The sequence below is a fragment of the Pseudopipra pipra genome, chromosome 21 (assembly GCF_036250125.1).
Source record: "Pseudopipra pipra isolate bDixPip1 chromosome 21, bDixPip1.hap1, whole genome shotgun sequence".
Lineage (NCBI taxonomy): Eukaryota > Metazoa > Chordata > Aves > Passeriformes > Pipridae > Pseudopipra > Pseudopipra pipra.
The window spans coordinates 11,292,826-11,320,573 of record NC_087569.1 but is presented as its reverse complement, the minus strand read 5'-3'; the positions used below and the strand labels follow the sequence as shown (position 1 = coordinate 11,320,573).

General features: G+C 54.2%; 1 protein-coding gene across 17 annotated transcripts in view; it reads right to left on the bottom strand.

The window, feature by feature from the left end:
- Positions 1 to 1,923: 1,923 nt before the first annotated feature.
- RAP1GAP2 (RAP1 GTPase activating protein 2) overlaps positions 1,924 to 27,748 on the bottom strand; it is a 57,720-nt gene continuing 31,895 nt past the window's right edge. For 7 of the 17 annotated variants that reach the window (XM_064678189.1, XM_064678202.1, XM_064678197.1 and 4 more), the window contains 23 exons: positions 24,263 to 24,347; positions 20,089 to 20,124; positions 19,810 to 19,854; positions 19,233 to 19,265; positions 18,859 to 19,068; positions 18,247 to 18,350; positions 17,679 to 17,757; positions 16,816 to 16,869; positions 16,479 to 16,562; positions 15,525 to 15,625; positions 14,744 to 14,873; positions 14,399 to 14,554; positions 13,617 to 13,688; positions 13,131 to 13,217; positions 12,749 to 12,883; positions 9,942 to 10,079; positions 9,430 to 9,548; positions 9,000 to 9,113; positions 8,415 to 8,532; positions 7,763 to 7,889; positions 6,512 to 6,591; positions 6,295 to 6,330; positions 1,924 to 5,791 (listed from right to left, as the gene is read on the bottom strand). In XM_064678189.1, the coding sequence (XP_064534259.1) occupies positions 6,322 to 6,330; positions 6,512 to 6,591; positions 7,763 to 7,889; positions 8,415 to 8,532; positions 9,000 to 9,113; positions 9,430 to 9,548; positions 9,942 to 10,079; positions 12,749 to 12,883; positions 13,131 to 13,217; positions 13,617 to 13,688; positions 14,399 to 14,554; positions 14,744 to 14,873; positions 15,525 to 15,625; positions 16,479 to 16,562; positions 16,816 to 16,869; positions 17,679 to 17,757; positions 18,247 to 18,350; positions 18,859 to 19,068; positions 19,233 to 19,265; positions 19,810 to 19,854; positions 20,089 to 20,124; positions 24,263 to 24,347 (2,116 nt within the window). In that variant the 3' untranslated portion in view covers positions 1,924 to 5,791; positions 6,295 to 6,321. The remainder of the gene's footprint in view (positions 5,792 to 6,294; positions 6,331 to 6,511; positions 6,592 to 7,762; positions 7,890 to 8,414; positions 8,533 to 8,999; positions 9,114 to 9,429; positions 9,549 to 9,941; positions 10,080 to 12,748; positions 12,884 to 13,130; positions 13,218 to 13,616; positions 13,689 to 14,398; positions 14,555 to 14,743; positions 14,874 to 15,524; positions 15,626 to 16,478; positions 16,563 to 16,815; positions 16,870 to 17,678; positions 17,758 to 18,246; positions 18,351 to 18,858; positions 19,069 to 19,232; positions 19,266 to 19,809; positions 19,855 to 20,088; positions 20,125 to 24,262; positions 24,348 to 27,748) is intronic. The other 10 variants (XM_064678192.1, XM_064678204.1, XM_064678201.1 and 7 more) reach the window with 4 other exon arrangements.

Sequence of the window (27,748 nt, the reverse complement as noted above, 5' to 3'; positions counted from 1 at the left end):
TCTGTCTGAGAAGCCTGCTTGGAGTTGTTTTCCAGTTGTCTGAAGAATTTGATTCTCCCTCCCACCAAATTTTAGATTCCAGATTCTTTGGGAAACTTTCCAAGTTCTGGCTGGAATACTCAATCGTTAATTCCCAACTTGCCCATCTGCCAGGTCTAGAAGAGATTTCTGTTAAATCCTTTAAATCATATGTCTAAACTGCTTGTTTATCTGTCAACATTGTTTCACACTACTTAGTTTTAAAGCTGAACTTTTTAAACCTCTCGAGGTCGGTCCTGCTCTGAACACGAGGACCTGTCAGTAACTCTGCACCATGTAGCTGCTGCCTGTTGTACCAGACAGGCTGTGCTTGCTGTGCTGTACCCACCCAGCTGCTCAGGTTCTCCCACAGCAGCCTTTTACACTAACCCCTGGTAAGAAAAAAAAAGAATGACTTACCACGTCAGGAGCACTTTACTGGGGTGACAGAGCCTTGCTACACCTAGACAGATAAAATGTGACAGAAACCCAGCCTGAAAACCAAGCAAAGACCAGTCACCCCCCAGACTCCTCCTACCCAACCTCACTGGGGGCCCAGGTGCCTCGAATAGCCCTTGACAGCAGGTTAATTGGGCCACTTGGCTGACTCCCTTTTGCCCTCCAGAGCCTTGGGATGCTCTTTAGCACTTCCCAGGGTTGAGGACACATGCAGTCAGTTCCCTGTGTGCATTTCCCAAAGCTTTTAGATTTGCAATGATTTCCAAGGCAACAGTCAGTGTGATGGGAAGGAAATCATGGAATCACAGAATAATTTGGGCTGGAAAAGCCCCTTAAAGGTCACCCACTCCAACCCCTCGCCATGGGCAGGGATATCTTCAACCAGATCAGGTTGCTCAGAGCCCCCCTCCAATCTTTCCAGGGATGGATCATCCACTACTTCTCTGGGCAACCCAAATGCTGTCCAATTAAATCTATTATTGCAGTAAGAGTTGTGGGCAGTGACTGCAGGGCTGGGGGGGCTGAAGGAACCCCCAGGGACACGGAGATGAGATGAGAGGATGAGATGATGAAGGAACCCACTCATGCTTTGTGCCAGTGGCTTCTTTGGCTGGGACAGAGAGTCCCAGTGTGAGGAGAAGGGAATGGTGTGGCCTTGGGATTGTATTTTTTGTAAGACTGACAGGATATGCTCGGACAGGAGCATGTAAAGCTGTATTTGCTTTGGTTTAGTGATGGAGACACAGGAGTGGAGCCCTTGCAGTGTAATCAGCCCTCCCTCAGCAGAACCCTCCCATGACTGCAGGCATGTCCCTGGGGATGGGGTGCAGCAGAAGCAGGTCCACAAAGACGTGCCAGACATGCCACCTCCAAACAGTACAGCTCTTTTCTTAGTGCCCTGGGAGGAAGAAATCTGGGAAATTAGGTGGATTTTAAAGGAGCCTGAGGAGCTGGAGACAGAAAATCCAATTTCCTTGTTAGCCCCCTGGGGATGTCCAGAGACAGCGGCGCTGCTGGAGCCTGATGGGCTGAGGTAAACTCTTGGCTTAGACAGAATTGCTGCCTCTTTATATTCTTCATCACATGGGCTGGCTGCTGACAGGGACCATTTTATATGGAGCTTTATAGGGCACCAATTTCAATTCAAACAGAACAGTTGCCTTGGTTAAATGGCCACGTGTTTGCAAAAGAGTAGCCCTGCTCCTCCTCTGCTGCTCCAGCCTTAGTCTGGGGAGCACCAGCACAGATGTCCCTATTTACACCTCCCTGTGCTCCAATACTTCTCTGCTTCCAGTGCCTCAGTGTCTGACTTCACGTGAGCTCTGCCAGGCTCCCACCAGCCCCAGCTCAGCCCCGCTCCATGTCCTCACCTGCTTTTCATAGGAATGCTCTCAAAGAGTTCCTCTAAAGCTGTCACTATATGGACACACACATGGAGTACACATATGGACACAAAATATGTTATTTATTGTGAATTTTGCAAATACACATTTAAGCAACAAAATATACATTTTTGAACCTTTAGTTTTATACATAACAAATACAATCTGCTACCATAGCAATAAATTAAATATACATTATTTACAACAGACATAGGTCACTAGGAACTACAAAGCACCACCTCTCTACATCAAAAATAAACTTTATCAGGTACATTTCTTCAAGATTTATTTTCCCTCTATAAACTCTCTGCACATTCTCTCATACAAATCCCGCAGGACATCCGCAGTGCTACATTCATTGACAAAAGCATGCTGGGGGACTGGGACAGCCCCAGCCAGCTCGGGGGGAGGCTGGAGCATCAGCAGAGCAGTGAGAGTGCAGGTGGGACCCGCAGAGGTGCTGGGCTCTGCCCTGGTTTTGGGAGCTGCACCTCCCACAGCCAAGAGATCCCAGCCCTCGGTACAGCCCATTCACGGCAGAGACGTATCCTGGCCCCTTCACCCGCCATTCTCAAGACCCTCAAAACTCTGGAAAGAAACTGAGTTTGTGCTTAGGTTCCCCCACTTCACCCAGGAAAAAGCACTTCTGTGTTGTGCTTAGGTGTGCACCCTGTGCTTGGCTCAGTGAGGTTTCAAGAGGATGCAAGTGCATGCCAAGTGCTCTCCTGAATGGAAGCCAAGCCAGAGTGGCAGCTTGCTGCCAACCCTTAGCTGCACACCAGCTCCAGGGCTGATGCAGGTGATGCTGGTGGAGGGGAGAGGGTCCCCCCCTGCTCTGCATGAGGACTTGGAGCTGGTGGCACCAGTGCTGGACCTGTGGACCTGCACCTAACCTGCTGCTGCCTCTCACCGAGCCCAGGCGCTGGTCTGAGCCAGGTGTCAGCCCGGGTCCAGCAGGAGCAAGTGGGAGACTGAAACTCCAGTGGGAAGGGGAGCAGACCCTGTGACAAGGGAGGCCTCCCTACACAGTGGGAACTCTCCCATCATCCCCCAATGTGCTTCTGAACCCCTTCTGCTCCCTCTGCAAAGTCACTCCCAAGTGTGGCAGAAGTTGTGTGCATGGAAACAGTGGGATCAGAAAGGAAAATGCACTGCACAGTAATTCTAGTGTCAGTTAAGGACTCTTTCTTTTATATACATATATATATATGTATGTATATATATATATATAAAAATCCCTTTTATATATGTATAGATGTGTATGTGTCACTTATAAGCACAAAACATTTTGCAAAATATATACAGGAACACCTTCACCCACTGCTGGAAGTGCAAAAGTCCCTGGGGTGTAATAAACCGCTGCTCAGACCCCAGAACCACAGGACAGTCTGGGACATTCCAGGCTGGGAGGCATGGGCCAGCACAGGCAGGACCATGCCAAAGCCTGGCCAGGACGAGAGCATCCAAAGTCCAGCTGCTGGTAAGGATGTACAGCAGGTTTTACAGCAGGGGGGAGGAGTGTGTGCTGCTGAAAATGTCCCAGATCCCATAGGAGCTGCTGGCAAACCTCATGCCAGACCCCAGCTCCCGGCCCCACTGCCATGGGAAAGACAAGTCCAACACACTGCACCTCTCCCTAAGGCTTCACACTGTCCTGCCTGTCAGTCCCATTCCCAAATCAATCTGGGTCAGAAAGGAAAGTCACAGTTTCAAGTGAAAAAAACCACAACAACAAAGCAACCAAGAATGACAAACCAGCTGACAGTAGCCACTGAATCGTCTGCTGAAAGATCTCACAGAGATCAACACCCACAGGAATGACAAAGTCTACAGAACCGAGCGACTTCTCAGAGGAAAAAGCAAACCCAGAGCAGACCCTCGGAGTCATTGCATCACTCAGCGTTTCACTGTGAGGCTTCAGGAAACCAGAGCAAAGCTTCTAAGAGAACTGGGGATGGTTTTGAAAGTGCTACTAAAGCATCATCAGGCAAGTGCTGAACAGCAAAGAGGCACCTACAGCTACGGCCTGGGCTGAGCACACCACACACTTCTCTTCCAAAGGAAACTCAAGCTTTAAACTCTATTGAAATGCAACTGGCTGGGAGCAGGAGGGAGCATCCCCATGGGGGTTACTGGGATTTACTGGTTCTACACAGAGCTTAGTGCCAGTGAAACAGCTCCCTCCCTTTTCACAACATGTTCTCCTTCTCTAACCTGGTTCATCTCCCATCAGAGCTACAGCCTTTCCACACATACCAATTCCAGCACGAGGGGAGCACCTCTGTGAACCGGATCGTAAGGCTGTTGGAGAGATCTCCCTGCAGAGCCAGGGTAAGCAGAGCTGGTTCAGCTTGCCTTGGCTGGTCTCTGGCCTGGGGAGGTGATGGGGAGGAGGGGAGGTGATGGTTGGATCCTACAAGCACTTGCCCCAGAGAGAGGGGAACAGGAGCAGCCCCAGCCATGGCAGCTGCCCTGGGCTGCTCCAGGAGCACAACTCTGCACCCGCCTCCTGACACAGGCTGGCAGGTACTTTGTTGCTCTTGGGGCACTGGCTGTGTGAAGGTGACTGGCACTCAAAGTCCTGTTTTCAGTAGGAATCACAAATTCGCAGAACTGTGTTCACTTGAGACTGAGAACTTGATTTCATGGGGTTTTCCAAAGGTCACAGGCTGAGGGGGGCAGGGGAGCATCTCTGCAGCATCATGGCCTGTCCTCCAGAAAATGGGTGAGGGAAATCTATGAGCAATGTGAAATTCGTGGACAGGCTTCAGGAAACTTCAGAAGAAGTTCCATAAAAAGAGCAAAAGGATTTCTTGGCCTGTTGAGAGAGGTATTTTTTGGGAAAGGGCATTACAGGAAAGTCACCTTGCAGAATCCATAATCCTCATCTTTCAGAGTAACAAGAGCTCACTCAAAAGCAGCAGGACAGACTCTCCAAGGGCTGGAGCAGCCTAATGCCACCCAGATCACTGGAGTTTTATGCATTTGCTTGCCTGGTGATCCAAGCCATGGGGCAAAGCAGAGCCCACTGGGTAAATTCCCTCTGGTTCCAGTTCTAGTACTCAGACACACCACAGCTTTAGCTTTGGGTCACCTTTCCCAGGCCTGTGCTCAGTGTCAGGCAGGGACAAAGCAGGGAGGCCAAACCTGCCCAGGGAGGATGAGCTGGCCTTGGCCCCCAGCTCCGCTCCCTGGGCCAGTTTGCTCACCCACCTCTTGTGCAAGAAACGAGCAAGTGTGGAGTAAGGGGATTGCTCTGCCCTAAGAGTTTTGGGGTGTGGGTAGGAACTGGGGGGGAGACAGCTGGGGGTGGCTGGAGAGGCACTGCAAACCTTGTGCTGGGGGGACATTTTACCCTGTTTTACCCTGTTGGCCCCAGAGAGGAGTGACAGAAAATGATGGCAGAAAGGGAACTGTCCTGGGGCCACTAACTTACTTTGCCCTGACCCCCTACCCCTCAAAAAACAAATATAAGACCTGCTTCCCCACTGATAACTGCAAATATAGCATGGAGGGAACTGAACTGCATGGGGGTCTGTCCTGCTGGCCCTCTGCCCAAGAGGAGCTGGCAGGCAGCCCAGGGAGGGGGGAGTGGATGGTGCCCACCAGCCACAGCACATGTGGGTGCCCACAGGGTGACCCAGCACAGCACCTGGAGGGGTCACGGCCCTGGCCACACGTGTGTGTGGCACAGTTAAAGACACATCCCCTCCCACAGGCAGAGCTGGGGGCACAGGGCGTGTGCTGGGCAGGGGTACAGCGGGGGGAAGGTGGCTGGTCCCTGTCAGGGCAGGACTGTGGTAAGGTGAGAGCTCCTTCCCGGCGCAGCGGGCAGGCGGGAGGCAGGTGTGGGCACCTCACTGCCCACGGCTGGGGCACGTGGGGTCCCATGGGGTGTTGAAGAGTTTTCCCTTTGTTGAAACAAAAATTCTCTGCAAAGAAGAAAAGGATAAAAGTGTCAGAGACTGTGGAAGCAGAATATTCCCACCCCTGTGGTGATGGTTGTGCAGCACCTGTCCCAGGGAGGGAGCTGAAGCCAGGGCAGTGCCCATCCCCAAAGCACCAGGCCACCTGCCACTCCCAGGCTGGGGAAGAAGGAAACTCTGTGATGGGGTGAAAATCCTGGCTTTTTGAGACCCATGCTTTCAGAAATGGAAACTCCTCTCATTTCAAATTCTGTGGGCTCTTCTGCTCAACTTGAGAGTTCCTAATGACACCCCTGATTTCACAGCAGAGAAGGAGCCCGGGTGACTCCCACCACATTCCCTTCACCTCTGCCCATGAAATCCACCCTGTGAATCTGCCATTCCCCTTGGGTTTTTGGAATGGACCTGCTCTGCCTTTCCACCCCCAGTGCCCAGAGGACAGTGCAGAAAAACTCGTCCTCCCTGCAGAGATGAGCCTTTTTGCACAGCAGCACAACACCAACACTCACCTGTGACGAGTTCATTACCTCCTCCTGCTAGTGGCTCTACGTGAAAGAACAGAACATGGGGTGGGTTGCAAACGAAGGGGCAAGAAATCACAAAATCCCTTCCCTCCCTTCCAATCCCTCATGGGCCCCAGAGCCTCCCCCAGAGCCCAGACCCCCCATGCCAGGCAGGGAGGATGTGCCCGTGCAGCACCCCACCAGTAAGAGCCCTGGCACGTACTGTGTTGGAGCTGCCGTGGCTCAGCTTGTCAAAGCGAAACTTCAGGTTGGACCTTGGAGAGTTTCTGTTCTTTACATCTGCTGGAGGGAGGGAAAAAACAAGGAATGAAAATAATAAACTGTGAACAAAAATATTTACTGTAGTGCTGGCTGCACTCACCCCGCCAGGCACTTCAGCAGACTATCAGGAGTGCTACCAATGTTTAGTCTGTCTTGGCTGGATGTTTGGCAAAAGCTGTACATTAAATGTTTGTGGTGGAACAAATTGAGGCTTAATTACATTTCAGTCTTCCTCCTGGAAATGCCACTGAAAAGGCTACAAGGAATGACTGATCCGTTTAATGTATGGGTGGATTTTCATGTTCTTGGCAGGAAAAATACAAAATAAACACTTTAAACATTCAAAGGGGCTGGTTTAAGAGTTCAGAAAATTACTAATGAAAACAAGGAGGAGGACCTGTGGGGTGCTGAGACATGAAAAGCCTGCCCATGCTCCGCAGCCTCGCTTTGCCAACAGTGCTCCCAGTTATGGAGCTGTTGGGCTGCATTTGTTCCACAAACAGCTCCTCAGCTGACAATGTGTGTTTCCATGTGGATGGTGGTGCCTTGTGGCAGGCTCTCTGTGGCTCAAGGAATCAGAGCCACGGGTGTCTGCAGGAGAGGGGTGACTGTGGCCATCCCCCAGCTCACCACACCATCACCACAGAATGCACTGCAAAGGGCCATTCCTGGTGTTGAATTGCACCTCATCGTGCAAACTGTCCAACTGAAATGGATGGAGTTGGTGAGCGGGTTGGCAGGAGGGGAACAGAGCCAAGACCATGGGAAGCTGCTTGTTGATTAAATAATTGTGAGTTGTGGCTCGGCCCCTGGAGCCAGTGGGTTTCCACGACTACTGCACATGCCTGTCAGGGGAGACAGAGGGAGGAAAGCCACAGTAAGAGCCACCTCTGTGCTCTAATTGAGAGGGAAATAGTTCCCCGTGGAAATACAGAACTAGAGCACATGGGACCATCTCTACAGAACAGCCCTGTCAGGATGGGAGCTGCCTTGCACCCTGTGGATGCCCATCCTGCCAAGGTGAGCGTGGCTGCTGCTTCACCCTGGCACCTGGGCAAGGCTGGGAGGGGGCTCCTCCATCCCAGAGCCATGGAGCCCATTCCAACCCACCACTACAGGAACCTGGGGGCTTCCAGGGGCTCCAGGGGCGAAGTCAGAGGCAAAGCCTCCCACCAGCCCTCCTGCAACCCACCTGTGGGGCTCCTGCTCATGATGACAGGGGTTGCCATGGCTCCTGCGCTGGGGCTCTCACTGCCAGATGAAGTGCTGTAGACAAACACGTCCTGCTTGAATGGCGATGCAGTGGAGGGCTGGCTTCCCTGCTCAGAGAGATGGGACATGGCTTTTCCTGCAGCCAGCTCTTCCCCCCACACCCTGCTGATGCCCCACTGCACCCCTGCCCATTGCAGGCCTGCCACCAGCTGCTGGTGGGAAAGCTTGTCCTGGTGGAGCAACCTCCCAGCCCGGGCACACTGAGCAGTGCCCAGGGCACCCCAGGGTTCACTGGGCTGTCACAGAATCACAGAATGGGTTGGGGTGGAAGGGACCTCAAAGACCATCTAGTCACATCCTCCCTGCCACAGGCAAGAACGCTAGACCAGGCTGCTCCAAGCCCTGCCCTTGAACACTTCCAGGGTTGGGGCAGCCATAACACCCTCATGTCCCACCAGGCATCCCAGCCCTCCTCCTCCCCACACCCAGGGATGGGATTAAGCCCCTCCAGTGGTGAGGAAGCACCTGGGGGCCTAGTGGACACTTCCCCCCACAGAGACCACCCAGGGGTCAGGAGGCAGCAGGGAGCCAAGGGACACGTGGAGTGTGTCAGGGGTGGGTTTGGTGCCTACCACGCTGTCATACTCCTCCAGGGTCTCGCTCTCCCCCGCCGTGCTGCTGAAGCTGCTGGTGCTGGAGGAGGAACGGGAGATGTTCGACCGCCCGTTCTCTTTCAGCTTGATAAATGGCCTAGGGAGAGGCGGGACGGAAGGAAGGGCGCGAGGCTGTCACTGGGGAAGGATGTCCCTTGGGCTGGGACAGCGGGACAGACCCTCCTGCCACCCCTGGAGCAAAGTGCTGCTGTAGGGATGAACCTTTCGGGTTGCTTCTGTACATAACCACATCCAAAGGCGTGGGGTAAGGTGGTGGGTGGGTGGCCCAGCAGGAAGCCCAGGGTGCAGCTGACTTCCCCTTGGCACGGAGGGACAGGTACTGCAGCCTCCCCAGCTCCTGTGCCCTGAGGATTTGGGCAGCCTCTGTCAGATACTGCTCCTGGCTCTTCTTTGTAAAGACCATAAGGGAGCTGTGTTCATGAATCACAAGAATCTTTTCTCCCCTTAGTATCAAACTTTTTTATAGTAAAACCTGGCGATGATTTTGTTTGACAAAGTCCCTGATGTCTGTGGTAGGAGAAGGATGGATTCCTCCTGGCTCACCTGTCTTTGTTGGGGCATATTTCAGGGGAGCTAGGGTTGGACGAGGTTTCAGACTTCATCTCTTGGGAAGAATGTCCCAAATCTGGTGTCTTCTGGGCTCCAGAAACACTGTCACTGAGGGCACAAAGAGACAGGTTGCATGAGTTATACAAGAGACTTAAAAAGGATGGTCAAATTATATTCCCCAACACCAAATATAAACTGTGAGAGTGACAGATGCTCTACGGGTACCATCACTTTGATTTAAAACAGAGGGAAGGGATCCAAGGCGCAATTTCTCAAACATAGCAGAAGCAGCTCTTGTTGCTGGTTCTGTGAAAAGGAGGGGCTGCACCCTGGGATAGGTTTCTAGCACCCACCAACAGCTTTTCTCATGTTTAACACTCAAGAGGGTCTTTTAACCTTAGTGACAGAGCGATGACAAACTCACCACCTTGTCCTGCTCTCCACCTGGCTCTCCGACGTCGTGTGCAGGCGAGGGAACAGCCCTGACCGGCGCTTGATGGGGCTCCTGGACTGGTTCTTGGCAGCAGTGGCTGGTACAGGGGGCTGAAAGCAGAGAACAGTCTGAGTTGGAGAGCACAGCTCCCTCCTGGGAGCTCAGAAACTAAACAGCCTGCACAGAATTGTGCTGCCTGCGATTCCCAGCCTACACATCTAGAAAATGTGTAATGTCAGAACTTCTTTTCTATCTCCTTTGTGCTGTGGGGCTGAAAATCTCAGACAGCTCATCTTTGGTTCTTCCACAAAACAAGCCCAACTTGAACAAGGCACCCAAACCCATGGTCTACTCAAGTGTTCTCCTCTCCTTTACCCTTGCTGCCCCTGCAGGGGACTGACAGACTGCCAGCACAGTGCCCCACTGGGCTGCACTGGGCTGGACAGAGGAGGGACAGTGGGACAGAGGGACAGCAGGACAGAGGGACGTGTGGCTGCACTCACTGAGAAGGTGGTCTTGGTCACCTCGCCGCTGTTGTGTGCGATGCCCCCGCTGAGGCTGCCCGGGATGCCACTGCCGTGGTGCTTCTTCTGGCTGCCCACCATCGTCTCCATGGAGTGGCTGCGCACCCGGATGGCTCTCTGTGGCAGAGGGGACAGGGGACAACAGGTCATCACCACTCTGTGGGGTGCTGGCCCCAGAACCCCTCCTCAGCTCCAGGTCTCCCCCAGGTACATGGGAGAGTAACCTGTCTGGGCCTCGCCGAGAACCAGCACACCCCAACAACCCCACTGGTGACAGCAGCAGCCCTGGCAGGTGCAGTTGAGCGTGGGCCACCCTTGGGGAGCCCCACAGCCACCACAACATCAGATTTTTCCCCCATTGCTCCGTGATACCAAGGACTGCAGCTATGGGACCAGGAGCAGCAGACACAAGCCCCACATCCACCTTCCTGCCCTGTGCCTGACCAATGTCCCAGACCCCTTGGCAGGAATGGGGACCACAAGCGAATCATAAGCCATGTTTGTGTGCACACCTCCCATGATTCTCCCTGGACTTGGAGAGGACAGATCCTGCAGAGCCTCCAGCCCTGCCTGCACCTCTCCTGCACTGAGGGACCTCTCCAGCCTGCCCCAAAACAGCTCCTGAGCTGGAGGTTTTGCAGCCACACAAAAGTGCTTCTGTTCTCTAATGCTTGAGAATACATTCAGTCTGAAGCTCTGCTGCTGGTTTGGTTCATGCACCTCTGGAAGAGACCAGAGCTGAGCTCCACAGCAGTAGCCCCACAGCAGCTGCAGACTCTCCCTGCTCCCTTTGATCTTCACATCTCCCCATCAAGCAGCCCCCTTCCCTCACTCTTCACAGCAGTCACCTTTCCCTGTTCCCTTTGCAGCTATTCCCTGTGCTGTGCCATCACTGTGCCATGGCTGCTGCTCCTCCAGCCCGAATCCCAGCTCAGGCTAAAGAGAGGAAATGAGCCATTGTGGGCCAGATTCCTGAAGGTGCCAGCACTGCATCCACAGGCACTTGGGGTCCCAGAGCTGCAGGCAGACCCACACTGGGGTAAGTGGGAGCTGCAGCCCTGAGCTCTCACAGAGCCCTCAGTGCTGGAGACCACAGTCCCAACAGCCCCTCCTACACATCCAATAACAAACACCAAGCCAGAGTCCATCAGAACAGATTTATTTGGGTCAGCAGCAATTTATACATAATTTGACAGTGTTTGTAGGTAAAAGTGACCAGTTGCTTTGCTGCCAAGCAGTGCCTGTGGGTGCTCACACCCTGCAGGCTCCTGCCCTGAGCTGGGGAGCTCTGTGGGGCACTCCAGCACCCCCTCCCCACAGAGCAGGTCCTCTCCCTGCAGCAGAGGCAAAGGCACCTCTCGCTCGCTCATGGCTCAGCAGAAATGGGCTCCACTCACCTCTGAGAGTGGGCCCCTGGTCTCCTGGCCAGGGGGATGGGGCTGCCAGCTGGGTTGTGGGTGTGAAGCATTGGGCAAAAAGGTATCATGAGGACCAGGTCTCACCCCTTGCAGCCCTCATGTACCGTCTGTATCTCCCTGGTCACTCCAACAAGGCTTGGTGCAGGACATAAGCCAGCAGGCAGCCCAGCAGCGCGGGCCCGAGGCAGCCAGGCAGGCGCAGCCCAGCACAGACCACGGGGCTCACCTCCCACCCCAGCACTCCCTGCAATGCCAAGAGAGCATGGTCTGTCTCCTCACACACACAGAGCGTGCCCAAGCATGACTGTTTAACCTCAGTGCTGAGCCCCTGGCGTGGATGCTGTGATGTACAACTGACTGCACAGCAGTTCCATCCCTACGGCTCACACTGAAACAGGACACACCTGAGCCTCCTTACACTGCAGTAGGGGCTGGGGAGGTGAACACTCCTCCTCCATGGCCCCATCCTCCAGGTGCAGGATGAGGCGACTCATCCACCAGAGCCCACTTCTCTGGGCCATAGATATCACTGTGTCTGCGAAGTAACTGCAGGAGCTGTCCCAGTACAGTGGCAGCCAGGACAGCCCCCCTGCCCATACAGTGATGGCCACTCTGTGTCAGCCCCGTCCCCACAACAAGGCAGCCCCACCAGAGACACCTGGAATGGCTCATTCCCCCAGACTCAGGTGCTGCCCCTCCATCTCGAGGGATGTCCCCACTGCCCAGCCAATCACTGACCCTACTGCCAGTGGTTGCTCAGAGTTTCCTCCACAGCATTTTACCTCTGTTCCTTCTCCTCCAGCTCACACCATCTGCTCTACCTCACACTCACCCGGTCCCTCCAGCACATCCAGCACCCCTTCCCCTCTCCACCCCCCCTTTCATTCTATCTCCTGGTTTAAGCATAATGACCACCACCTCCCCCTTGGTAGTCACCTCAGGAATCTCTCCTGCTTGCTGTCCCATAGCAGCATCCAGCAACTGGTGACAGGAGCAGGACACACCCTGTCCCAGCAGAGCCTGGCTGCAGGCACAGCATGTGATGGGGGGCTGGCCCTCGACTGACATCCCTCTGGACACACGAGAAATGCCACAGCACACTGGTGGAGGAGGAGATGCTCACGGGCTCTGGAGAGGTCACTACAACGGGGACACTCACCAACAACAATGGGACCACACCACCCTGCATCTGCTCCCATTGGGGCCAGCTCGGGTGGTGGTGGCAGGAGCCTCCACCTCCTCCCACCACCCTACCTTCAGGGGACACCTCCCGTCCCCCAACACTGCTCATCTGCATCTCCCACCAACATGTGCTTTGCCAGCCCTGGGTGCATTTTAGCTTTGCTCCTGGCAAGGGCAGGGCTTTACCTTGAAAGACTCCAGAAAGCCTCCATGACCCCCATTCTCCAGCTTGTCCTCCTCGGGCCCCAGCCCCAGCATGGTCTGCGTGTGCCCATGGAGCTCATCGTGAAGGTTGTCCAACAAGGCAGCCCGTGTGCGGTCCTGTGGGAATGAGAAGGGACTCAGCCAGGGCCCTGAGGGAGCAGCAGTGGCACCGACCCACTGCTCAGCTGGCTTGTCCCTCCTGGAGGGCAGTGCCTGCCCCACAAGGCCTCATGGCCATCACACTCCAGTCACTCGTCCCTGCAAGTGCCAACCCATTTCAACAGGGACAGGTGGCTTTGAGAAGGAATGGGGGAATTCCCCACGCCTGGCACGGTGCCAGGCAGGGACACACGGGCAGCATTACCTCCAGCTTTGCAAACTTGTCAGACTTGCAGCAGGCGTTCTCGGCATTGATGAGCTTGGTCAGCAGGAACTCCCGGAACTCAGGGCTCTGCAGGGACAGAGCCAAGGTGGGAAACACCTGCTGTTGTAAGACTCCCCATATCCCTGGAGCTGTACCAACCCAAAACGTGGGCTCACAGCACCCTACAGCCCCTCTAGATGTGGAAGCATTGGTGGAAAACCCCAGACAGGCCTGGGGTGCCCTCCTGCACCCACACAGATGCCCTGGCACCAGAGCCGCCCCTGCTGCCTCATATGGGTGATGCCATGCACTGGTGCACGGCCACTCACCCTACCATAAATCCCAGGGCCTCACTGGAAACCAAGATCAATGCACATCAATTCCAGAAGTCATGTTTTCCCCAAGAAGGTGGAAACGCTTGGAAACATCTTGGACACACACATCTACTTTCTTTATGGCTTGGAAGGTGGTTCCCTCAGCTCCTACCTTCTGGAACACCGGCGGGTTGGGCAGGGCTGGGCCGAAGGAGGGGACATCTTCCCGGGCCGTGACTGACACCTGCAGAGCCAAAGACACATTATTCTCATGGGTGCAGCAGGATAACAGGGTTTATGCTGCCTACACCCAGGTGATGTGTCAGATGGATGTGAGCTGTTCCAAGGCACATTCAAACACTGAGGAGCATCAAAACTCTTTAACAAATGAGCTGTTACAGGAGCTGTCATACACACAGCATTTTATACACAGATGTCTGTATACACACATCACATAACAGTGCATACATAATACACCTGTGTGCATACATAATACACCTGTGTGCATACATATGTGTGTTCAATACAAGCTATGAGAGCCTGCCAGGCCTAACTCTGGTTGTGTCACTGAGCATGGGGAAGGTGCTGGGCAGTTGCCTCCAGAATTTGGTCTGAGATCATCGATTCATGGAATGGTTTGGGTTGGAAGGGATATTAAAGATCATCTATTCACACACCCCCTGCCATGGGCAGAGACACTTTCCACTAGCCCAGGTTGCTCCAAGCCCCATCCAACCTGGCCTTGAACAATTCCAGGGATAGGGCAGCCACAGCTTTTCTAGGCAACCTGTGCCAGGGCCTTACCACCCTCATGGGGAAGAATTTCCTTCTAATCTCTAATCTAACCCTGCCTTCTGTCAGTGGGAAGCCATTCCCCCTTGTCCTGTCACTCCATGCCCTTGTCAAAAGATGCTGAAGCAAGAACAGACACGTCCACATTGGGATTGCCCTCACCTTGTACACTGTGTTATCTCCCTCGGGGTTCTCCACCTGCACCACGATGTAGGCGTGCAGGAAGTTGGAGGCAATCATGTCTGGGACAAACGGCGTGTTCTCCTCTTGGAAGATAATTGCCACAATGTCATTGCCAATGTGCCTCTTCCTCTGGAGCTAAGCAGGAAGGAAGAACATTGGGTCGGTAATGCCAGGCGGTTCCACTCCCATGGAAGCAAATGCCAGCCCCGGGCTGGGAAGCCAAGCAACCACTTCTGTGGTGCCATGGTGCTGGGGCACTGGGCAGGCCAATGTCAGTGCATCCCCACTCAGACCCTTCTGTGCAAGGAAACTCATCTCTCTTACTTGTTGTGTGTCTCCTTCGGTAAAAGGCAGCTTTGTAGAGACATGAAACATTATCTCCCTGTCCCTGAACACCGTGTACACAGACTCTGCTCCCGTCTGCCCATGGCTGACATCCAGGCCTCCTCGAAAACTGGAGATGAAGGGAAAGGCAGAGAGAAAGGAAGAAATATTAATTGAAAGCCTCACAGAGAGTGCCAGTGGCTGTCAGGGGACAGGCTGATGGAACAGGCTAGCTCATTCATCTTTATCTAGAAGTGAGCAAACAGAAAGAACAAACCATGTCACATGTTCTAACCAAGCATTGCCATCACCAGCCTGAAATACAGGGTGCACACAGAGCAGGGCCGGTCAGCTAGGGCTGACCACAGCATGGGCACCAGCTGTGGCACCAGTGGCCTCACCATCCCTCACCAGCAGCGGGGGGTCTCTGCCCACACCAGGGCTGCTGCAGTGACCGCCCTGGAGGCACCCACAGCTGAGCTGTGACACTGGGCACGGCACATTTCCACACACAGCTCCTTCCATCTATGGCTGAGCAGAGCCAGATTTTAGCACGACCTCAAATCTGCAGGAAAATAAGTTTTTCTCTCTTGGCAGCTCCAATTTTTTTTTTTTTGAAAACTCCTCCAGCTTTGAAAAACAAGCCAAAGCTATATTTGCTTCTGCTCTGCATATCCCGCTCAGGAGAGAGATGACTTCTGTTCTCACACATAGATATTTTTACATATGACATGGTTTCTTGTTAATGTATTTGTAAAATCATCCTTTTTATCTAACTTACCCTTTGAAGTCCTGGAGTGTTATGGTGTCTCCCAGAAAACTTAGGAAGTTCTTGAATGCAATGCTCTCTTCATTATTACCAAACAGCTCCTCCTCTTGGGTCTGCAAAACACAGAGTGCATCTGCTGACAGCCCCCATCTCCCTGCCTGTCCATCCCCTGCCACCTCCTGCTCCATCCACGGGGTCCCTGGGGTGTGACCACCTTGTTCCAGGCTGCTCCCCTCCTCTGCTCCCCAGCTGGCACCCCCACACTAACCACTGGCCACCAGCACTGTCTGTGGGCTGTCACAGCCTGCTTGGCCCCCAGGACACTCCAGGGTAAAGCTGCTGAGAGCTACTTCTGACCCACAGCAAGGACCTTAGGATAATGTCCAGGAAATATCAAAACACAAGTGAATCCTCCATTGGAAAATCCAAGCCCTAATCCCCCTCCACATGCTGTATTTCAAAACAATGAGACCCTAATTATGGCCTTGCATGAGTCACTCAATCAAACCCAAAATGCAACATGTAAGATAATCAGAGTGCCTGTCAGAATAATTCTTGGTGAGTTCTGAGGGTGAGCTGCCTCTGCACTCCCCATCCTGAGTCCCCCAGCTAATGACAGCATTTTCAGCAAGTGCCTGTCTTCAGAGCCCACAATCCCTCTAGACAAACATAGCTGTTTTGCTGTCTAAACATATATCTGATTAAAATACCATGCCTGCTAAAATCCATTTTCACATCCGCTTTTCCCTACAGCAGCTTGTGGGCTGATTTCCATACTGAGATTTTTCAGTCACATCATTTTTTAATGAGCAGGGAAAACATCCGAGCAATAAGAAACGCAGTCAGTGAGGACACAGAGGTGCTGCATGTGGCAGAATTAACAATAGGGTTGAGTCTGTGCCCATGAAACACGGCTCTCTGGGGTGCAGGGATGTGCTCCACGAGAGTGGCATGGGGGCAACTCACCTGCCTGAACTTCTGATAGATCACACCAAACTTGAAGGTGTTGTTGACCTCATGTTCATCATACGACACTATCATCTGGGACGCCTGCAGGAAAGCAAAGTAACAATTGTTTCACCAGGTAGTTCAAAAGCTGACAGACCAAACCCAGGGGCTGTGACACCACTCCTCGTGGTGGGGGTGGGAGAGCCCGCTGGAGCTGCAGCAGGGTACAATGGCTGGGCAGCACCAGGAGGGTGGAAGGGGGAAAGAAGCCAAATTCCCACATAATTAGGCCAAAAGTTTTCCACAGTGGCCCTGGGTGGGGTTCTCAGCATCCCTGCTGGGCAGGTTACTTCACCTTGGGGTAGAGAACCGGGTTAAACTTCAGCCCAGAGGCGTCATCACAGAAGGCCTGTGGGCAAAAGGAAAGAGCAGTCAGTGCTGGGTCCCTGGCCAAAACTTCACAGCAAGGCCATGAATGTGTTACAAAGAAGCCAAATCCAGCATCTGATTACAGGAGCTCCCTGCTTCACATCCTCTCACTGGGATGCCCCGTGGCCTGGCTGGCACCCAACTGAGGATACAGCAAGACAAGTCCCAGGTCTCTCTGTGGGTCAAAGGTGGTGCCACTTTCTCATCTCTTCTCCCAGATATCAACCAGTGACCTGCCTGGGATCAGCAGGAAACTAACAGTGGGGCCAGCACATAGCACCACCCAAGTGCCCCTTGACCTGAGAGCCGAGGCATTGCTGCCCAACGCTGCCCAACGCTGTCCAATACATCCTCACACATCCCAACACCACCCAACACATCCTCACACATCCCAACACCACCCAACACATCCTCACACATCCCAACACCACCCAACACCACCCAACACATCCTCACACATCCCAACACCACCCAATGCTGTCCAACACATCCTCACACATCCCAGCACTACCCAACGCTGTCCAACACATCCTCACACATCCCAACGCCACCCAATGCTGTCCAACACATCCTCACACATCCCAGCACTACCCAACGCTGTCCAACACATCCTCACACATCCCAACGCCACCCAATGCTGTCCAACACATCCTCACACATCCCAGCACTACCCAACGCTGTCCAACACATCCTCACACATCCCAACGCCACCCAACACATCCCAACGCTGCCTGAGGTGCAGTGGCACAGGCTTTGCTGCAGGTGTCCCAGCCCAGCTGGGCATTTTACCTTTGCAATCTGGGGGATACTTGGAAGCTTGCTCAGTCCTGCCAGTGGGATCCTTTCGTGCAACGTCTTCACTTTAGACCTAGCAAAGAAAGGACAATGAGCAGACAGACGTCAGGGAATGTCTACAGCAAAGCTGTGCCGGCTGTTGGGAAACACTGTTGTGCTGCATTTGTTGGGCCTGGTTAGTGAGCAAAGGCTCAATTTGTCTTCTCATCTCTGCAGCTCTTCAAATATTCATAGTTTGGAGGGAAATGACAAAATGCTTCAGACATGCTGGGTCCTGTCAGCTTACAGAGGGATGGCGAGAGATGTGACTGGTGTTATCCCAGGCAGGATTAAACCCGCAGAGGTTTACACTCAGTTCCAGCGGGTTTAGCAGCAGATCAAAGTCTCATGTTCATTATCAGGTTTGGGCAGCCCCAGTGCAGAAACACAAGGATGCTGCCACTGCTTCCCATCCCACCCTGACCCCCTCCACACTGCTGACAGTCTGGCTCAAGCATTTGCTGTAGAAACCGGGGACTCCCAAAGAGAGAATATTTTTTAAACAAGGCATTTTTTCCCATACCTGAGTATAACCCTTAAATATTCTGTGCCATCTGTCTCCTCACATTTAACAGAAAGGATCAGATTTCCGAGGCTGCTGGCTGTACAGTAGAAATTTAAATGATCCTAAAAATAGAAAACAGCATGTTAGTGGCAGGGAAGCAGCTTACCAATGGCAAGGACACTGCCTGGACACTCACCTGCCACTCTGCAACCCTCCCGTCCCTCAGGGCACACACTCTCACCCCCTTGCCAGGACCAGAGCTGTAATCCCTCTGCCAGTGGAGTTCAGCACCCTGCTCTTGGTGTGTTCAGAGGGCCAAAGAGGATTACAGGACTGTGAGCAAGAGGGCAGGGGCTGCCATGCTGGGCCTGTGCATCTGGTCAAGCTCAGGGTCCCCACAGACAGGAGGCTCAGAGCCTGGTGTCCCAGGATCCCTGTGGGATCCCTGTGGCTGTGGGGCCAGGGGTGAAGGCTCTGTGTGTGGCCATCACTGCCATGCTGGGAACCCGTTGGTGCCTCCACTCCTTGCAAAGGAGGAAGTTGCAAAATTTACCCATTTTGTTCACAACTGGAGACTTTTTCTTGGGCAAGGGTGTCCCATTTTCAGCCCCGAGGGATGGGGGCACCCACCTTCCCCAGGAAATGCTTGCGGTAGGCTCTGGCCTCTCCCTTGCACTCCAGCTTGTAGCCATAGGTGCTGGGGCTGAGGTTCTCCTCCTCCTCCTCGCAGATGCTGCTGTCAGATGAGGTGGGTGTGCCAAGGTTTTCTGGGTCTTCGATCCAGTACCCCCCAAACTGGGGCAGGATGATCAATGGGTATGGGCTGCCCTTCTCTAGGATCTGGAGAGACATGTGCCACGAGGGGTCAGGCAGGACAGGGGTGTGGATGTGGGGTGCAGAGCTCATTGCCCCGTGTTCTGCCCCCTTCTGCAGCAGACCCAAGTCCTGGCACCAGGGGAACGAGTCCAGCCCAGAAGGTGCTCAGGGGGGTTCAGTGCACCCACCTCATCAATGCTGGGGTATGGGATGTAGTCTTCCTGGAAAAAGGAACCAAAACACCATCTGTGACCATGTGTTTCCCACCAGCCATCTCCTCACCCCAGCCTTGCACACACAACCTGGGGAGCACCTCCAGCACCCGCTGCCCTGGTCCCTCCCAGCCCATGCCCTGCATGAGGTGCGAATGGAGAGCAATGCTCCTGTCAGGTGAGGCCACAGCAAGGAGGGTGAGCCCTGGAGTGGTGCCCCTGTGCTGCCCAGGGGGGCCCCTCCAGGCTCAGGGTCTAGAGGAAGGTGGCAATGCAGGGTGAGTCCTGTCTGAAGGGGGTTCCACTATTGGTGCAACTTCCAACCCTTTTACACAGCTCGACACTGAAATGCACCAGCCTGGACTTAAAGCTGGATTAGGGATTTACAGGCACTGAATTCCCATCTTTGCAATTCAATCAGTGTCTTATTTTCAGATAACATCTAAATCCTTTCCAGCCTTTTGAGTGACTGTCTTTGATGATCACATTAAACCTCTGAGATGGGTGGGGAGACACACAAAGAGATCCCCACAAGAAACAAAAATCAACCAACCTTGTGTTTCTGGCTTCCAGACCTCTGTTCTTCCAGTTTTGGTGCCTGTTTGGAACAAAATGAATGGATCAAATAATTAAGATGTTTTCAGCAACACAGGCGGCTGGCCCACCAACGTGAGGGTATTTTGCTACATGGGGATAGCTCCGACCCAAGTGAGCCTGTGCTCAGGATGAGCCTCCCAACATGGTAATGTAGGAGGTACTGTGGGGCCTCTGCCCTCATGGGCTCTGCTGAGGGGAATATCCTCCTATTACTGGCATGCACAGTGCTGCTCACCTGCATTTTTTCCAGCATTTCGAAGAATTCTGCCGACTGAAAAGAAAAGAAGGAAATCTCTTTTTTGATGAAAGTGGACACAAGGCAAGCCAGCCCAAGCCACATCACAGCAGGGACATTGGATCCCCACCCCAGACCGGGCACCCTGGCTCTGGCCCTCAGCAGAAATGGGAAGAGACTCTATCCATAACTGAGGGAATGTGCCTCAAGATACCCCATCCAGTCCTGCTGCTGAGCAGAGTTGGGGGCTGCAGACATCCCACACCAAGTGCCCCCCCTCACCACTGTGGGCAGCACATGGATCAGTGAGGGCTAGCAGCTCCCTGACTACCCAATGGCTCCTGCTCCACATTCCATTTCCAGAGAAGCCTGGGAAGAGGGGCTGAGCGAGGCCGTGGCACTTGTCCTGCTCCCCATGCACGAGTGGGCAGCTGTGACCCTTGGAGCTCTGTCCAGCCCAACTCAGAGATCAGCATCACTGCTGCAGCTCCCTTCGCCAGCAGCCCTCAGCCCCCACAGCTCCCCAGCTGTGTGCATGATTTGGTCAGTGGTCTGGAGTAATTTCTTTCCCTAATCACAGCAGCGTTAGCGAAGCCGCTGCCGGTGGTGCTGGGCTGGCCGGTGCAGGGTTAATCCCCACTTGCCACTTGCCAAACGAACTAAAGAGATTAGTGAGCCTGACTCCAATTAGAAACCCTGTGTGTGCCCCCTGCAGAGCACAGTCCCACAGTCAGCCCATCCTGCTGCCTGGCTCGAGGGCTGTGGCCGCCCTGCCTGGCCAGCGCCGGGGAGGACCCGCAGCCACCGCACACACAGCCCCGAGCCCTGGGTGAGGGGGCCCAGGGACAAGAACCCAACCAGAGCTCGGACAGCCCATCATTGCCTCTCCACAACAGGTGCTGAGACCACACTAGTCACTCAGCCATGCTCTCCCTTGGGGAAGTACTCCTTTCCCACCCTGATCTACCTGTGCTTCCAAGTGGGGCCCTGGTCCTGGTGGCAGCCAGAGCGATGAGAAGCTGCTCCAGGGGCACCTCTTCAGCACAGCTGAACCTCAGCTGGACAATCCTGATCCCTTGCCCAGCTTTGCCTGCTCTCAGGTGCACACAAATAAATTACCCAGTCAAACTATGGCTGTAGATGTTGTGGCACTCCCAGTAAACCAGTAAGTGGCTTTTCTGGAGGTGTGACACAGCAGCCCCATCTCTCCTCTCACCCCTCCTCCCCTCTAACCCATGTTTACCCCTGGCCTCCTGCCCTGCTCCAGGTGCAGTGATCCTGGCTCACACGGCTGATAAGAGGCTGGGCCATGGCAGACACTGCCAGTCTGGGTGGAAAGAAAGCAGGATCAGCAGCTCCCATGCTACCAGCTGTCAGAAACAGTTTGCAGGAGAGGGCTGTGGGATTTGGGGCAGAAGGGATCATGGTGAAAAGGGGAAAGGCCTGGGGAGTGATTTTTTAGTGAGCTCATAGAATAGACTGAATTTCTCAAAACACACACAAAAAAAGAAGAAAAAAACAGGGGAGGAGATGAAGAAATGAAAATCAAAGGCCAAAGGAAAACCTGAGAGAGATTTTCCTTTAATAATTGCAGTGAGCAAAGGTCAAATTTACAGCAGGAGCAGCCTACAGCTGCCAGCACAGGTGGGGCAGCCGTGGCTCAGACACAGCCCTGGCCGTGTTTCCAGCTTTAGACTAAGCCCACCCTTACCTACCACTCCTGAGGGAGTTAAAAAGAACCTCGTCTCAGACAGCTCTGTGCCCACAGCTGGACACTCTTTAAAAAGGCTTTTCCTTAGTTTGAGCTTGGTTTGGATTTCCTTTATCTCCAAGTATAAATGTTCTTTGAGTCAATTTGGGTAGTTTCAGGTAGCCGGACGCAAGATCTGACCCCACTGTGGCACCAGATCCACCTGCTACAGTCCTGCAGAAAATGCCCACACGGACTGAACAAAGCATGCAGCAGGCTGTGCCCTTCATGGCATTGTGCATACTCAGAGCCAGCCTTACCAGGCCACAAACATTTTGGTAATTACAGTGTGTGTACAATGACACCTTTGTGGCGCCGGCAAGAAGCCACGTCACCCACCGAGGGTGCAGCCAGCAGAAGGGACTCTGCACTCACTGTGCTGGGCTCTTGCTGCAAACTGAACCTGCACTGGTGTCTGCAATGACACCAAAGGCAGCCCAGAGCGGGCAGCGCTGCCCTGCCACCTTCACATGACAAACTTTGTCCTGGGTCGTGAGTTTAGTGGCGTACCCCTATGAACAAGGAGCACTTGGAGAAGTTGCAGCTGGCAACTTCTGGCACTGACAGTGACCAGTAAGTGCCTGCTTCAGAGGTTTACAAACAAAATGACACCCAGAATAACCCTGCACCAGGCGGGAGCTGCCATGGATGGAGGGCAGCGAGCAGAGCTGTGCCAGTCCTCCTCCCCAGCACTCCCCTCCACACGTCACAGCACTCACCAGCGACCCGGGAAGAAATCCATTATATCCATTACCTTCTCGGCATCAGCCCCCGCCTGCATGGGCTGCGCAGCCACGGCTGCTGCCGCGGCAAGGCTTCCTCCCGGGCACCCGGCAAGAGCGGCCGAGCCCGGCCATCCCTGCCCGGCCCCACACCTCCCCTCGTTAATGTTTCCCAAGCCAGAGGCACACCGGCACGGCTGCCTTGTTATTTCAAAGGGTGGCTCCCCTGGGAGGCAAAGTGCCCGGAACAGGTTGGGCAGGAAGCAGTGAGGGTTTGCAGAGGACGGGCAGGTGCCTGCTGGGATGCAATGCAAAGCCCCACGGCGGGGATGCACGGCCCCATGGAGGGACTCATGGCCCTGTGGCAAGATGCACTGTGCCCCTCAGCTGGGCACTCTCCTGAGAGAGTGGCAGGAGAAACCGGGCACTGGGCAAGAGATAGAAAATCCCTCTCTGCCTGGAAATCTGTATGCACAAAAAAGTCATAGCCCTTCTAAAGGAGCTGAATGAATCCTAGATGTAAATCCTCTCAGAGTCAGTGCAGGACAACCCAAGCTGCTGGCTCAGGAGCTGCAGAATAGGCACCAGCACCAACAGGGCCTTCCCATCCCAGCAGCACCAGGGAGGAGGCAGAACAAGCCTCTTTGGCCAGAATGCCTGCATGGCTCTGACAAAGCACAGGCAGTCTCAGCTGCCAGTGACTTGCTCCTGTCCCAACACCCATGCCTACCCCCATCCCTCTCTGTGACACTAAACCTTGCACAGATCTCTGGGAAGCACCTTAGAGTCTACCAAGAGCAGGGCAGAGCAGGATGAGAACCAAGGACTTCGACTCAATGCACTCATGCTGTGCAGCATCTCATGGCAGGCTCAGCTATGCCGGGGCCAAGTGACCACCCACATCCTCCACACTGGCTGCCACCGGAGAACCCAACTGAGTCCTGAGAACCAGGTCTCTGCCTCCCAGCCACAGCCACAGTCACCTCAGCTTTCCCTTCATCAAGCTGATGGCTCCTTGATCCCTGACATCTCCTGTCCCAGGCTCCTTGAGGTCCATCTCTTAAATATCAGCAGATATGTCCCAACCTCTGCCTGCCTCAAACCAATGGCAGCGGGACCAAAGTGGCAGCAGGGGCACTGGGAACCTCCAAACAAGGAGGCACACAAACAAACCCAGAGGCCCACAGACAACTTCCAGCCTGGAAAACACATGGCTTTATTTCTGTTTGGCACCTCTGGAGTTCCCTATGCCTGGCACAGCTTGGCAGTGGCCGAGTGGTCCCTGGCAGGAAGGAGCGGTGGGTTGGCCCCTGCAGCAGTGCCGGCCAGGGATGCACCGTCTGCCTCGTGCTGGCACAGAGCCACCCACCACAGTGCTTGGGGAGGGTTACTGGAAGGAAAACAGCCCTGGAGCTCAGCACCCTGCTCGTCATTACTGCTCGCGATTGCATAACGTGAGCGGCGGCGCAGGATGGGCCGCTGGCACACGGGCCCCGCCGCCGTGGATGCAGGGATGGATGGTGTCGGAACAGGCTGCCGGCTGAATTCCAGAAACCACCTACTGCTGCTCCTGCGGGAACAGCCCTAATCCGTACAGCTGCTGCGTTGGAAGTGCCGTTCCTCACCAGCCTGGCTTTCCAAAACCGGCGCCTCGGCCGGACCGCGCGCCCACGGCCCGGCACCGCGGTGCCCCTGCACTCACCTTCATGGTCGGGGGGGCGGTGAGGGGGGGTGACAGGGGCCGCTCCGGGACGGTCACATCCGTGCTGTTCAGCAGCTCCTGCTTCCTGGAAAACCAAACACAGGCGTGTCAGCTCTCCCCTGCCCAAGCCAGCATGCAAGGCAGGAGATAAGGGTTATCTCCCTTGGCAAAGCCATGGCATGTGGCTGCCTGTACAGTAATATCTGGAATCTGAGAAAAAACCCAACAGACGGTCTTAGAAAGCGATAAAAGTAACCGGAAAAGCCCCGTGCCCAGGGCGAGCTGTGAGCCCTCGCTGCCCCTTGGTGTGGTGCTGGTGGTGCAGGGACAGCAGGGCTGGGTTCCTATGACAGCCCATGCCCACAGCTTCCCTCCCTCCAGCACCTTCCCCACCATGGCAGGACCTGTGGCTTAGCAGCCTTCTGGCAGCAGAGAAGGCTCCCAGCTCCGTGACACCCAGGGACACCCTGGCTGGTTTGGAGGCACCCAGCCAAGGGCCCCTTTGACAACAGGGCACCTGGCACAGGCGCTGTATTTGGAGGCAGCAGAAGCATCGTGACGGTGCGAGATCCCAGGGAAGCGGGGAGCAGACCCCGTGCCATGCACAAAAGCCCTCTAAACCTCAAAGGCATGGCCTCAACCCTCCACTCAACAAAATCCCCACCCCTCTCACCCGGCGGTTCCCGGGCAGGCAGCCACGCCATCACACAGCAGCACTGCCAGATGCTCCTCGGGGAGTCAGAAAATCTGAGATTTAATTTAGTTTCCTCTCGTCCCTGCCAGGTTAGTCCTGCAGAAACCGGGCCAAAATGTCCAACTGTTTATCTCGCCATAACGAGGTTTGGTTCCCATGGCAGCCCGCCCCGGATGGCTCCGCACAGCACAGCGTGCACAGCAGCAGGCACTGGGGCCCGCTGGGGCCCTCTCCAAAACACGTAGCTCCTGCCAGAGGGTGCACACCTGACCTCTGGAAACACTGGCCCTCACTGCCAGCCCCACCATCCTGGGCCCTGCCCTCCACTCACACTGTCCTCTCCTCCCGGGTCCCAGCACCTGTGACAGCAGGTGACAATCACCTGCCGGTCGTGGGGGAGGCTCGGGTGGCTGCAGCCCCTCCTCGGCAGGGCCCTGCATCACAGAGAAGGCGGGAGATGCTGAGGGGGTGAAGTGGGGATGAAGCAGAGAGGCAGTGGGGATGCTGGGAAGGCAGAATGGGACCAGCAACACTGTGCCCCTCAGAGCCACAGGGCACTGGGGGCTGCGGCACCGCTTGGGCTGTGCCAGCAGTGCAGCCACAGCCAGAGCACCTGAGAGAAACACCCATCAGGCTGTGTCCAAACGTGAACCCAGACCAAGGACTGATGTTTCACATTATATTAAACCAAAATACATCTTCTTTCATTTTTTTTTGTCTCAGAGCAGGTTAAATTTACATTGTTACACCTCTTTTGAGCTCTTGGCATCTTCCAATTTTTCCATGCAAGAAATGAATTGAAGTAATGTGGGGCAATAGCAGAATTTCTCTCCTGCCCACCCATACTGTTTATCTAGCTCCTTCCCTCTCTGCTCTCCTCAATCTCACCATGACTCCACTGCTGAAAAATGCCGAGGATGACAGATTTTCCCTGTTTGCTCTTTGACTTTCTAGGACACTAAAGCACAGCCTGATCTGGAGCAAACCACTCATCCTCTGCTCTCCTTGCTTTGAACCCTGAGCTCTGCCTGATTGCACTCAGCTGCACAGCGGCCTCAAAGGCATAAAAAGGATACGACTTTGCAAAGATTAAAGTTATAGGGATGCGCACAAATAATTTGATTTGATCTGGGATTTGTAGTGGGTTGCCATAGCATCGTATTCTAAGTATTACAAAATCACCCAACTTAACAACACGTTCCTCTGTCACATGCTGGCTGCTTCTTTGGGGCCAAACTGCTGGAACTGCTCCTACAGTTCTGGGAGAGCAAAACAAGCCCATCCCCAACCACCACTTGGAACTGGCCTCCACACTGGGAATCTGTTATGTTGAAGTCCAACCATGGACGCCAGTGATTCAATCTGCCATCAGCACCGAGGTCAAGGGCTAGTGGCCCATTTCCCAAACAGATTACCCTCACAGAATGATAAATGAATCATGAGGAAGATTAGCACGTCTTTGTCTGTGCTCCAGGCTACAATCCAAGGATCCCCCTGAAATGACCCCAGCGCCAGCAGGGGCTCTCAGCCCCACACTGAGACACGGTGCCCAGCTGGCACTGAGAGTACAAGTCTCTGCAGAGCCCAAACCACAGCAAAGGTCACGGGTGCCCCTGCCAGCAAAGACGAGGCTGGGGATGCTGTGCAGCTCACCCTGCACTCACCTCTCCCTGGCACCACGGGAGACCAGCACTGACAACACAACCAAAGGTCACAGCGCTGTGCTTGCTCCCCACGGGGGCACCTGGTGCCCAGCAGGCAGCTCTGCCTGCCCCCAGTGCCCCTGCACCCACCCTGGCCTGGCCACAGCCAGGCACCAGTGCACAGGAGGGGTGAGAGCAGAGCCTGCTGGACACCCGTCTCCAGAAGGAAGCACAGGCATCGCTTTAGTAATTTTATTTCTTTGTTTTTCTCATTAGGCAAATTTAGAGAGAAGGAAAAGAAAGAATTAGAATCCTGCATACTTAGTAAATCTAATTAAGGAAATACCTTAATGCAGTTATGCAGGGCTGACTGCAGGGTTTCCTAACGGAGACTGAGATCAGCTCTGCCATCCTGGCATGGTCCCATCCAGGACCCAGCTGTTGCCAGCTCCCAGGGAGGCAGAGCTCACCAGGCCGGGGCTGCTCCCCTGGCTCCTCCCAAAGAGGGAGTAAATGGGGATTTTTCACCCCATTTCGAATACATAGGCATTGGCAAGCTCCTAGCAGAGTGAGGGTAGGTGAGGTCTTTCTCTTTAGAGCGTCCCTGATCACAACCCAAAAGTACCTTTAAATTCATATCCTAAATTGGGTAAACCTCACTGACATATTGAAATTCTGATTAAAAAGTTCTGTTGAGCACAGAGCCGGGGCTGCCTGAACCCCCAAAGTGTTCCCAACCAGACCCTGACTCCAAGTGCACACTTCCCTCCCCCTCTCTCAGCCCAAATCCTAATGAAAAACTCCTAATGCATCCCACCTTCTCATTTTGTCCATCTGATTTCCCAGATGGGCTCTAAACTGACCCAGTACGTTCATATAAATCACACACGGGAAGGGGAGATGTCAATGTGTTACCTGACACGGCAAAGTGCTCCACAGCAAACAGTTGGCTCTACCTCTGTCACACTGTGTAAATGAGGCAGGAGCAGCCCAGGTTACCCTTATGCCTACACTTAATTCCACACATCAAACCTGGCCTAAGGAAGTGCCAAACTCCTGCAGCAACAAGTTCTGCCTGTCAGATGTTGCATCCTTGAGAAGGTCAGCAGTGACTGTCCTGTAAATTAACAGCCTCTATTTCTGCACTCA